Genomic DNA, 12,253 nt, shown 5'->3' on the forward strand with positions numbered 1-12,253 from the left:
ACTGTCTAAGGTTTCCAAAGGGGTTCACACCTCACATCAAAAATGTCTAGGGGTCTGTAAATGGAAAAAAGATAAAAAACCACTGTGCTAGAGCTAAAGGGGTCTGGCAGGAGCCTAGCTCAGCTGTTTAAGTGCTGGATGACACATTGAATGCAAGGTCTTAGCTTGGCTTCCCACAGTTTCAACTGTTCTAGTTTCCACATATTTTACCAAGATTGATTATGTTCTATTGTATCTTGCATAATTATGCTGTTCAACTATGTCTAGGTTTTAAAAGGGACAGAGGAAGCTGCATTTCCAATTCATCCTCAGTATATGGATATATTTAACGACACCTCCATCCACTGGTTTCCTTTACAAAAACTCAAGGAGCTCCCAACAGAAGCCTGGCAGTTTCAGGAAGAGCCAATGTACCATGAATGCGATGACCTGGAGATTATCAGGAAATAGGACAAATGAAGTTGTTTCATGCTAGGACCAGACTGAAATGGATCCTTTAATTACACCCTGGAGTTTGTGCCTGTTTTTACAGGGCTGCATTCACTTATAGTAAGGAGATGTTAAGCTCACTTACCACAACTATCAATATAAAGTGTGGGCTGGCTAACATATTTAGCCAGAAATCTTGAAGGCAGCAGCAGTCTCTGCAAACAGAGCTTAATGTGACAGGTTTTTTTTAAAAGGTGAAAACTGTACCTTAGCTTACACTCTTAATTATTCACTAAATAAAGTCATACTAGTTTTTTTTCATTTTGCTGAACACCTGTGTCTTGTGCTTTAAAAAGTGACAGTCTGTGTTCAACTGACCAGTTCCTAGAAGACTGGGCCTGCTTTCTGTAACCTCCCCAGAACAAGCCTGGCCTTCAGTGAGGTAGAAGTTTAGATCTGTATTTTGTATCAGCAAGTTATTCTCAGTTGTGTCTGACCCACTACGGAACAGAGAGAATGAGATGCTCGCTCTCTCAAGGATTTGATAGGTTAAGGGGTTCTCAACCACTGTTAAAAATACTGCATCAAGAAGCCCTGGACTACAGGGGGGCTTTCACTGCCATGGAAAGTCAGCTATTGACTGCATTCTTGCATGATGATCCAGATCTTGAGTACCTCTAGTCAGGCCTTAAACAACTCATCACTAATATGTATAGAGATACATACAAGTATAGAGATACTGAGCAAGTTCTTCCAGGCAGATGTCCTGAAGCATCATCACCCACCCACTCTGAGGCCTGTGTTTGACATTACCAATCATAAGTCTTTCCCTGTAGGATTCCAGACGTGTGTAATTCCCAGTGCAAGGGTGAAGCTAAAACCAGAAAGAAAGGCTGGGTTACCCACACATTGAATTGGAATTCAGGAAGCATGATCTCATCAGCCAAGCAAATTGCAGAAACATTTTTCTTGAGGGTTTTATCAGTGCAGTTGTTACCTTGTGGGAAACTCTTAATACATTTTTTGCATAGTTGATGAGATTGCTAGTCTAGTTTAAAAGGGTGACAACTGCTTGTATCTTTCACTCAACAGCACCTTTTAAACGCTAACTTAACCAACATGTGCTGTGACGGAACAGGACTGTTAAAAAAAAATCCTACAGAAGAGCTGAAAGTCCATCAGATCTACAAAGTCAAGTCACCTCTTTATTGTAAGAGTCACACTAAACATCTGTTAGCATGGGGAATCTTGACAATACTTACTATGTACAATGTTCCTGGCACAGAGCAGGATCCTTATTTAGCCATATCAATGAGACTCTGAAGAGAGGTTGGCACCCATGTCTTTTCTCCTTGTACAAACACAACGCCCCTGTCAATGTAAATCACAATTCGTCCAAATGTGTACAATTGTTTTCCTTCATGCCGCTTCCCGATCACAGGCATGAAGACGATATTGTGTTCTTCTGCTTTTGTTTGAATGAGGTCCTTAAAATTCATTGGCACAGAGCTAGCAGCCATGCCTATGCCCCGTTGGGCCATGTTCTCAGCCTCTCGCCGCTCCTGCATAGCTTCATACTGGAAGTCTTTCCTCCGCTCTGTGTGAGTGAGATAGGCAATGTTTTCGCGAGCACCTGGTTGCATGTAGCCACCTGTTTGGGAAAGAGTGAAATAGGTGAAGGCAAGGTTCCAATCCATTTTTGAACATGATACAATGATGAACCTAAATGCTGAATTTTAGGGATGCAGCATACACCCACTCCAGTGGGGCAGTCTTAAATGCTATTGTACATTTGTTACAGTATTTGATGCTAAAGAGATAGCAGGATATTCAGGTGAAACATTCTCTGATTCAATTCTATTGAACTATGACAAATGGCAGGATTTAAAACAATCCTTTGTCACTGAACCTCACTAGAGTGTATAGAACAGGTTGGACACGGAGACTTGGAGGAAGCTGCTCCACTGCAATGCCATTAGAAACGGAGGGAATCTGGGCAAACATGCCATGCTATGTCCAAACCCAAGCCCTGCAATCAGACCAGCTGTCTAGTAGCAGGTTAGAGTGACTGCTGAGAAGCCAGGCAGTTCAGTAGCCTTAAAGAGCTCAACATCAATCAGCAACTCCACACCCAAAGGGAGAGGCTTTATGTCACTTGGTGGCAGTTCTGAGTACTATGCTAGGAGTTTCAGAGTAGTTGAATTCCCAGGCTGGTGCAATGTACACCTGTGGCTGTGTATATGGTTCATCATTTTACTAAAGGAATAGAACGCAGCCATCAAAATGACTCTGTGGACTACCTTCTGTACTGTGCCATGGGCCCACAGCACTGTACAATAAAACTTTAAAAGAAGCAGGGTAAGAAGTCGATTCACTGCTGGGGCAGGACACACACACAACAGGAAAGTAGGTTTAGGGGACAGTTTATTCCTCTCTCAAGTTTTGCGCCTTTTATATGTTTGGTTCTCTCCCCACAATCCTGTCAGCTGCTAACAAGCTGTACTGCAGATATCAGAACTGCAGTCTAGCGCCACACTTCTGAAACAGCAAGCAAAAGCATTTTTGCATGTGTGGTGGCAGGATCTATGGAAATTCCAGTTAGCAGGGGTTCTGACTGAATAGACACACACACACACACAAGACTCAAGTACTGCTGTATTGGGAAGCACTACATAGGATAGAAACGGTGAAGACTTCGCAACAAGTTACTTACCAACATTGGAAGAGACAGCCCGGTTCATGATATCAAGAGCTTCATTAAATTTGTCCTTGATCGATGGATGTGCTAACACCTGGTCTGAGAACATAGACTTCCAACCAAGGTACCACTTGGTGATCTCTTCGTAATTGGGGCTATTACTTAGCCAGGAGCAGAGTACCTGCAAAGAAATCAAAAACCACACCTCAACTGGGTGGCACAAACATGGATCAAAGCCTCCCTGGTATCAACTAGTTTGGTTCTCAATTTGCTTATACTAACAAGAAGGGACTGTAAATCTGTGTCTGCTAAGGAAGCACAGTCTCCATCTGATGTACACGGAGCCATCACTAAGAAATGTCTGCATTTAACGTTCAAGCCATTTCTGCCATGCAATATACACTGGGCAGGAGTTGGAATTCTGAGTTTAACAAATAAAATATTTCACTGGGCAACAGCCAGAGAGCCAAGTCCCTCACAGTCATTCACCACCACCTTATCATTGGCTTGTTCTTTAAAGCAAACAGTTCACTGGTTAGTCTCTTAACTACACACCTGCAGCCATTTGGGGAAGAAGTGTTTCTCCAGAAGTCCAACAAGGCTGGACACAGAGACCATCCCCTCCCAGTCGATCACCCAGTAAAATGCATCCATATGCTGCTGGTGAGGGTTAATGACGAGCTCATTGAGACACATCCCTGGGGAGAGAAGAGAGAAGTCAGAACTGGAACTGCTCTGCTGGCAGATTGGCTGCTGTAAACTGCAGGAAGTAAGTCAACCTATTCAGCTAGCAGTTTAAGTGGTCAAAGAGGCCTTTAAGATGCTGCTTAACAGGTTTCAAACTCTTTAAATTGTCTGGTTAATCTGAATAGCTACAGAAGCCATCCTTGGATCCAAAAAGTCAAGTATGCAAAATCTCTACTGGGTGCTACTCTCTGCTAGAAGCATACAACTTAAAACAGTACACTGAGTTTTACTTTAGGCTAGAGAGACTTTAAACCAGTTTGGATGGCATCAGGGGGGCTGTGAGACTCTGTTCTTTGGCTTGCCTCACCTAGTTTAGGCACAATGTTTTTGACCATGAAAGCCTCCCAAGATCCTGGTGTAAACACTTCTTTCCAGGGCTGAAGGATCAGTTTGGCTGAGGAGTCACTGGGGTGCCATTTCTGCAGTGCATTTGCCAACTTGTTTCGGATTGGAGAATATAATGGCTCTAATCGAGACTGCATCAGTGGAAGCCAGGGGTGAATCCAAGAGTGGATTGGGACAGTGTCTGTCAGAGGGTTCCAGTTTTCAACCTTGAAACAAATAAAAAGTTACTGCAATAGAAATAAATCTATCCAGTGACTCCTAAGCAGCTGAGCCTCTCTCTGCCAAATGCACACAAAATTAGAGTGAAAGCATCCCACTGTTGTTAATGCTGTCCTGAGGCTCCAAAATGAAAAGGTTATCAAATATTCGCAATTCACTGTGGTTTGAACATTGGTTCAGAGCGTGGCTTCAGTGTAAACTGATCTCTCATCTTACCTCCTTCTGTAGCTTGGGGAAGATGAGCTGATCCAGAATATTATCCAATATCCAAACAGGAATAACATGCACCCAGCTGTCCAAGAAATCTACCATTGGGCCACAGTTTCTCGGCTGCCACTGTGTTATTATATTTCTTACATACGGCATCCACATTTCCCACATGAGCCTGGAAAAATCAAAGTCAAGATTAAGCTACAGCCTGGTTTGTCTTTTATAGAGGACTTCAAGGAATTAAAAAGGCTACTTTGTTTACATTTCACAGCTGGATTTTAACAGACACTTCAGCTCATTAAAGGGCATCATCTGGAAAGTGCATTTCCACCCACTCTTCTCCATCCCCAAGAGACTATCATTTGAGGGTGTTGCATACAAGTACCATTGGTTTATTGGTTACCTGTGAAAAGCATCCGTTGCTAGGTCCTGTCCACTGTGTGATAACAACTGATCATTTTCTAAAAGCCTTTTCCACTTGGCTATAATTTCTGTGCCATACATACAATCCTGAAAAGAAAAATGAGCCAGGGCAGCATTTACTTCTTTCATGGATTGCCCATGAGCATGTAAAGCAATGGGGCGGTAATGTGCTGAGGGAGAGAGACTTTTTCCCTGCCTCCCCTCTGCCAGACAAACAGCAAGCTGGCAGATGTGGCAGACAGTCTCCCACCAGGGTATAACCCTGCAGTGGATTTAATATAAACGAAAGACACCAAGGCAAGGAGAAATAAGATTTTTAAAAGCTAAAGCTACATACTACAGATACGATACTATACATTTTATCTATCACGTGCTAAATGGCATGACCTTCTGAACAGCACACCCTTTAATTGCCAAGTTAGGCAGACTTCCCATGCCGTGAAAAGAAAGACTTGTCTTGCCATTTACTGTTTCTTCTGAGCACCACCAGGTAGGCACCCAAACACTGGGACTCCCACAAGCTCCAGTCACTTTAGAAAATCTTGGCCTTCAGCTTTAGCGAGTACGGTCAGCAGCCTTCCTTTTATTAGCAGGTTAAGAGTACCCCCACATTTTGTATGCATACGTTTACCATGAACAAAGATTTCCTATGGTCATTTAGTCAACTTTTCAATCAAAGCAAACTACAAAAATCTTTTCAGTCCTAACTGATAAAATACTGAAGCCAAACCCAGCACTCACCTTGAGGGGATCCCAGTTCTTGAAGTAATCTTTCATGAGAGGAAAGACGATAGCTACTGCCAGGTCCACTCGATCGGACATTCTGTATTCCTCATAATACTTATCTTGGAGGGTCTCAAAAATCTTTGCACATTCATCCAAGGTAAGTGGATTGTCACAGTTGGGCTGCATTCGCCGCTCGCATTCCTCCACCAATTCCAGGACCTTACTGAGGTTGCTAATTGCTGTCTCCTCATGCGAGAGGACTTCAGACATCTTCTGTATCTCATGGGTCAGGTTGACAACCATGTCCCTCTCATACTGCAGCTGCCGGTCGTTCTGGATGATCTCCTGCTCTGTGATGTCGATGAGAAGTTGCAGGTTGTGCTCCAGTTCTGGCAAGGCAAATGCTTGGGGCTTGGAGTCTTTGCCCAGCGGCTGCTGAGGATTGTCATCTGGGATGTTGTGCTTATGGCTGATTTGACTATAACTGTAATAAACCCTTTGTTCCCGGCCAGTCATGTCTATAACCTTCCAAGAAACAAAAACAAATAGGTCTAAACAGCCATAGTTCATATTAATATTAGAAGGAAACCCATTACCCAGGATTGAGAATGGAAGCTATCCTGATAATTCAGCAGCTTCCGGTTCTTATTAACATAACCAAGTTATTTGAGCGAGAAAACTAAAACTGGGGATGCAGCAGTTTGGGTCCCTCTCAAAAGCAACTGAACTCCATGCAGTTATAGCTTCACTAAGAATTTGGAGTTGCAGGAAATTAGGAGCTGGGAGGCAGAAATAAGAGCAGAGAAAAAGCCTTTTCTATCTTCCTGTATCTGGAGAGAAAGGATGATGTTTTCCCCTCTACCATTTCACAAGACTGTAAATACAGGCTAATGAGAACCAAATTCTCAACCCTCTGCCTCTGGAGGAAAGTCTTAAGCAACTTTATTACCTCAAGAACTGTGATTTCAGACAAGCAGAAGTTCACTGGCTACACCAAGGACCAGTCCAGTCACTATACCTCAGAGGGCTGAGACTTTGGTTCTCATTAGCCTGTCCATAACCAAAGCTTCTGACTCACCTCTGTTATGTTTGCCAATGATTCTTAAGTACCAGCAGAAACAGCACTTGTGCTAAGAGGGACAGCAAGACATTGCCACCTGGTCTGTAGATTTTCTGCTGAGTATCTTTGTTCTGCCTTGTGTGGATGATAATGAGGATGATGCACTTTAGGCAGATGCTGGTTTCCCAGAGACTTAAACATATCATTGCTTTGGATACTGGTCTTACCTTAACTTGAGATAGTTCTTTTTGAGGAGCTGTGAGCTGCTTGCCAATCCTGCCCTTGGCCTTCAATTCTTCTACTGTCTTGTAGGCATATTTGGGTTTTTTCTTGCCTCCATTAGGATCCTTCCTCCACTGACTGAGCTCTTTCTGAAATTCCTAAATAAAACGCCAAAGTCAGACCAGAGGTGCAGGTTGCTGGCCAGCCATGCAAGTCTGTCACAGGATTCTTTACACAAGAATATTTCAGCTCAGGTCCCTTAAAGAATGCAGTACAGAAAAACAATGGGCAAAGATTAAAGCTGAATGGCAGGTTACTGGTTGAAATTCTGTGGTTGAGTCAAACATATTACAGATGGTCCTAACCAGTACATTTCTGGATCTTATTCCCAGGACAGAGGGAAAAAACACCTTCAAATGTTCCCATTAGCCCAGCCAAACAAACAGACTTTACAGTCCTGGCGCATTAGCAAGTGAGATTCCAGCAGCAAGGGCAAAGCCATTAGCGTAGGTCTCTCTTTCAAGGGATAGGGAGAAAAAAAACACGACAAGAGGGATGGAATATGTAACTTCAGCTTCCTGCACGCAACTGAGCTGAATGGCTTCCCCAACATGGGAGAATGCCCTGGTACTACAGCCTGATTTCACATAACATTGCGATAGGGGTCTGCAACACACAGTAAGCCCTTACCCCTGTGGAACAGACAGACTAAGAGTCATACCTCTTCAGCTTCTTCCTCGGAGTCAACAACAGGGAAGTCCTGCAAGGACTGACTGGTTCGTTCGGAGCCATATGCTCCCAAGGCTCCTTTGCCTTTCCTCTGCTTGGCCTCAATCGGATTGATGATACCTGGGGAGTTACAGAAGAGTCAGTGAATGTCAGCTAGGAAGGGGAATCTAACCATTGGAACATGAAAAGCTGTAACTAGGTTACCATAGGAAAGAGAGTTATCGAACTGGCACAGATCATCCAGCCTGGCATTCTGTCTTCCGTAGTGCCAGTATTTTGCACAGTTACACATTGTTATTAGTGGCCCTAACATTTTCAGGCACTTTTAAAAACCTGCTGTAGCATGTTCCTCTGACCACCGATGCTAACGAATTCTAAACACTGCACAAAATAGCATTTCCTTTGATTGGTTCCAAGTTGACTGCCTTTTAATTTAATCTCCCTCCTATTGTCTCCTTCTCATGCTAAATAATCAGAGATTGTGCAGTTTCCCACCATACGTCAATTTTATCTAATTACTGCTGCAATTATTTAAAACTAATACAACTGGATTTGATCTTGAAGATCCAACTTGTCTGAAGGAGAGGTGGGCAAACAAGACCCAAGTTTGCAATTTCCTTACAGAATCCTCATCTCAGACCCATACTCTTGGGGAACACACACAGTACCTTGAGCGTTCTTTCCAAGCCCTCTGCCAGGGACATAACCCATTTTCTGAAGAAGCTTCTGCCCTATTCCCTTGGTGTGTCTCTCCCAGCTGCCAAAGTCCATGAAAGATTTGGTCCCTCCTATAAATCCTTTCTGGCTGGGTTTGAAATTGCCACCCTGTTAAAAAAAAAGAAAAGAAACCAATACCAGATAAGTGATATAATCACCAAGCTCCTGGCCATCTGTCTCAAGATGAAACCTCACCAGCCTGCACTCTGTGCTGCTCTTCTAAGTATCTGTGAGAGAAAGCCCCTAAGCTCACTGCTAGAGTTGAGGGTTTGTAGCCCTGTTCCCATTATGGGCTGATCTATAAGGCTCTATCATGGGTGGAAATAAATTGGTTCCTGATATTTTGCATCTGAACAGTTGAAAAATGGATTTTTATTTTTAATCCATTTAATTGATAATTTGCTTATGCTAGTCACATTTAGTACTGTGAAAAGAAAGAATTGCAAAAATATTTAATTGATGGGTGGAAGCAAAATCTGGACATTCATGTACTTCAACCTCATTCATCTCAAAATGAGTATCAATGAAGGGAAGGGGCTTAAGAGGCCTGGGGAGGAGTGAAGCTCCCAAGAACATATGCAATCCATCAAACTACACAAGTAAAACCTAAGGGAAACTTCTCCTTCCACTGCAAACCAGTATCACAAGTGGCTCTGTGATCTTACTCAGCCACTGTTCTCCCTTCTCAGCTGCTGTATTACTGAGCCAGTACCTAGACCACACCGTGGCTGGCACTCTGTAAATAACTTAAAGAGGTCTGGTACTCTTATGAATAACTCACTGTTTTTAACTTCTTTGGTACAAACTCTTTAGGGAATTCTTCCTGCTTAACGGGCTTTTCATCCTCATCTGAATCTTCTTCTATCACTTCCTCAGCTGCAGCTTTCCTTAGGCCCGCACTGATGAAATTAACCGGGGCCGAGTAGTCCCGAGAGCTGCACAAAAAAGGGATTTCACAGTCATGAACAGTAATACTGTTCCATTGAATCAGAACTTGAAGTGCACACACTCAGAAACACCTTGATGCAGTTTTTCCTGATTTTAAAATAAACTCAGTGTTAAGAAATAGCATTAAATGCTGTTAAATTCAAACTTCTGATATTTCAGTTATGGAAAATGTTGGTTTTGCGTGTGCAAGGCTCTCTCTATTGAGTTGTAACCTAGCACACTGGTGATCTCCCTCACAAACCTCTTACTAACTGGGCAATAAGGAAACAAATCTTGGAACCAAACTATATATGAAGAATTCAGTCCATTTGATAACACACTGAACTAAATACTAACCTCTCCCCTCTTCACACAGATACCCTCCAAAGCCATTACAATCTCAAACTGGCCACAGTAGCACAGTTTCCTAGAGAGTTTTGCCTTCTGAATCAGGCTCTATGCATCAAGTGACTGAGTTACATTCATAGAAAAACTTACAAAATCAAATACCCTATAGGACTCATAAAGGAGTTCCTCTAGTAGTTCTTTGCAGACTGACAGAGAAAAGACCCAAATTAAAAGTGAGAAATCTATTGGCACTACACAAAGGAATCAGTATCTCATCTGGACGGTTATTGTAGCTTATCAGCTACGCTAACAACAAAGAGAAGACTCTGTCTGTTCACAGTACTGCCAGAGTTTGCAGGGCACTGGGAACTGCCCGTACCGTTTGCCTCCAAAGCTGGGCCTCTCGTCGTCGGAGTCATGCTCAGCCCACACGCCATAGGTGGCCTCCTCCTTGGTCTGCCAGTGGCGCTGCCGGTTGGGGTTGAACTCGTTCTGCAGGTCCCAGTCCGTGATTTCAAATTTCTCCATCTCCACATCACCATCGTCATCTTTGCCGTAGAGATGGGACATCGACATGATGGCCTAGGAGAGAGAGCAACAGGCCCGGAGAGTCAGAGCGAGCAGCTGCTCACAGGGTGGGGGTCCAGAGGGAGGTGGCAACAAACGGCCGGCGTGAAGCGGTGACCGGGGGCGGGGGGGCCACAGCCGGCGTGAGACGGACACTCTAGGGGGGCAGAGCACAGCCGGCGTTAAACGGGCGTGAGGCAGTGACAGCGGGGGGGGGGAGGGGGCAGGGCCGGCGTGAGGCGGTAACGGGGGAAGGCAGGGCCGGCGGGGCAGGCCCGGGCTGGGCGTGAGGCGCTGACAGCGGGGGAGGGGGGAGCAGGGCCGGCGTAACCCGGGAGTGAGGGGGGCCGGGCCGGGCGTGAGGCGGTGACAGCGGGGGGGGGGGCAGGGCCGGCGTGAGGCAGTGATGGGGGGAGGGGGCCGGGCTGGGCGTGAGGCGCTGACAGCGGGGGGGGGAGGCCGGCGTGAGGCGGTGACGGGGGGGGGGGCCGGGCGTGAGGCGGTGACAGCGGGGGGGGGGCAGGGCCGGCGTGAGGCAGTGACGGGGGGAGGGGGCCGGGCCGGGCGTGAGGCAGTGACGGGGGGAGGGGGCCGGGCCGGCGTGAGGCGGTGACGGGGGGAGGGGGCCGGGCCGGCGTGAGGCGCTGACAGCGGGGGGGGGGGGGCCGGGCGTGAGGCGGTGACAGCGGGGGGGGGGCCGGGCCGGCGTGAGGCAGTGACGGGGGGGGGGGGCCGGGCCGGGCGTGAGGCGGTGACGGGGGGGGGGGGCCGGGCCGGGCGTGAGGCGCTGACAGGGGGGGGGGGCAGGGCCGGGCGTGAGGCGCTGACAGCGGGGGGGGGGGCAGGGCCGGGCGTGAGGCGCTGACAGCGGGGGGGGGGCAGGGCCGGCGTGAGGCAGTGACGGGGGGGGGGGGCCGGGCGTGAGGCAGTGACGGGGGGGGGGGCCGGGCCGGGCGTGAGGCGCTGACAGCGGGGGGGGGGCCGGGCCGGGCGTGAGGCGGTGACGGGGGGGGGGGGGCCGGGCCGGGCGTGAGGCGGTGACGGGGGGGGGGGGGGCCGGGCCGGGCGTGAGGCGGTGACGGGGGGGGGGGGCCGGGCCGGGCGTGAGGCAGTGACGGGGGGGGGGGGGGCCGGGCCGGGCGTGAGGCGCTGACAGCGGGGGGGGGGGCAGGGCCGGCGTGAGGCAGTGACGGGGGGGGGGGGGGGCCGGGCCGGGCGTGAGGCGCTGACAGCGGGGGAGGGGCAGGGCCGGGCGTGAGGCGGTGACAGCGGGGGGGGGGCAGGGCCGGCGTGAGGCAGTGACGGGGGGGGGGGGGCCGGGCCGGGCGTGAGGCGCTGACAGCGGGGGGGGGGCAGGGCCGGGCGTGAGGCAGTGACGGGGGGGGGGCCGGGCCGGGCGTGAGGCGCTGACAGCGGGGGAGGGGCCCGGGCCAGGCGTGAGCCGGTGACAGCGGGGGGGGGGGCAGGGCGCTCGTGACGCCCCGTTACGCGCAGGGGCCGCGGGGGGACAAGGGGCCCTTGCAGGGGGCAGCGCGAGGACAGAACACCAGCGGGAGGGGGAGGGGCGCGGAAAGGGACCGCGCCTACCCCGAGGGCGGGCTCCGCTCGCGGTGGCACAGGCCTCGGACGAGTCCGGTTCGGGCCGCCGGCACTCGGCCCCGACGCTCCAAAGCGACCCGCGCTGCTGACCCGGAAACAGGAAGCCGCGGCCTTTACTTCCGGGGCCGCGCAGCGACTGCGCCTGCCCACGCCACGCCCCTGACCATAGAGACACGGCGGCAGAGCGGCCCACACAGCGGCCCGTCATGGCCTCGCCTCTCGCTGGTAGTGGCTGACTGCGGCGGGAGGCGGCGCAGCCTGGCCCCAGGCCCCGCCCCTGGCCCCTG

The 12,253-nt window shown here is 49.0% G+C and overlaps 2 protein-coding genes across 5 annotated transcripts in view; one reads left to right on the top strand and one right to left on the bottom strand.

Annotated features, from left to right (window-relative positions):
• Nucleotides 1–750, top strand: part of LOC140898606 (aspartate beta-hydroxylase domain-containing protein 2) — a 49,120-nt gene extending 48,370 nt beyond the window's left edge. For 2 of the 4 annotated variants that reach the window (XM_078848938.1, XM_073312655.2), the window contains one exon: nucleotides 268–750. In XM_078848938.1, the coding sequence (XP_078705064.1) occupies nucleotides 268–450 (183 nt within the window). In that variant the 3' untranslated portion in view covers nucleotides 451–750. The remainder of the gene's footprint in view (nucleotides 1–267) is intronic. The other 2 variants (XR_013634723.1, XM_078848940.1) reach the window with 2 other exon arrangements.
• Nucleotides 751–1,621: 871 nt separating this feature from the next.
• On the bottom strand, nucleotides 1,622–12,072 carry TFIP11 (tuftelin interacting protein 11). Its single transcript, XM_073312642.2, has 13 exons — nucleotides 11,955–12,072; nucleotides 10,180–10,382; nucleotides 9,307–9,460; nucleotides 8,477–8,633; nucleotides 7,801–7,928; nucleotides 7,085–7,237; nucleotides 5,813–6,322; nucleotides 5,052–5,158; nucleotides 4,655–4,823; nucleotides 4,182–4,425; nucleotides 3,683–3,825; nucleotides 3,143–3,308; nucleotides 1,622–2,080 (listed from the first exon to the last, which is right to left on the bottom strand). Exons 2-13 carry the CDS (start codon nucleotides 10,374–10,376, stop codon nucleotides 1,725–1,727), a joined length of 2,484 nt encoding a protein of 827 aa, XP_073168743.2. The 5' UTR covers nucleotides 10,377–10,382; nucleotides 11,955–12,072; the 3' UTR covers nucleotides 1,622–1,724.
• Nucleotides 12,073–12,253: the final 181 nt, after the last annotated feature.

Source organism: Lepidochelys kempii, chromosome 15 (genome assembly GCF_965140285.1).
Source record: "Lepidochelys kempii isolate rLepKem1 chromosome 15, rLepKem1.hap1, whole genome shotgun sequence".
NCBI lineage: Eukaryota > Metazoa > Chordata > Testudines > Cheloniidae > Lepidochelys > Lepidochelys kempii.

Coding starts and splice junctions, on each gene's coding strand:
- TFIP11 (XM_073312642.2), bottom strand. CDS start 10,376: ATGTCGATGTCCCATCTCTACGGCAAAGATGACGATGGTGATGTGGAG. Junction 4,824..5,051: donor GCAACGGATGCTTTTCACAG/GTAACCAATAAA, acceptor TGATTTTTCCAG/GCTCATGTGGGAAATGTGGA. Junction 3,309..3,682: donor TCTTCCCCAAATGGCTGCAG/GTGTGTAGTTAA, acceptor ATTTCTTTGCAG/GTACTCTGCTCCTGGCTAAG.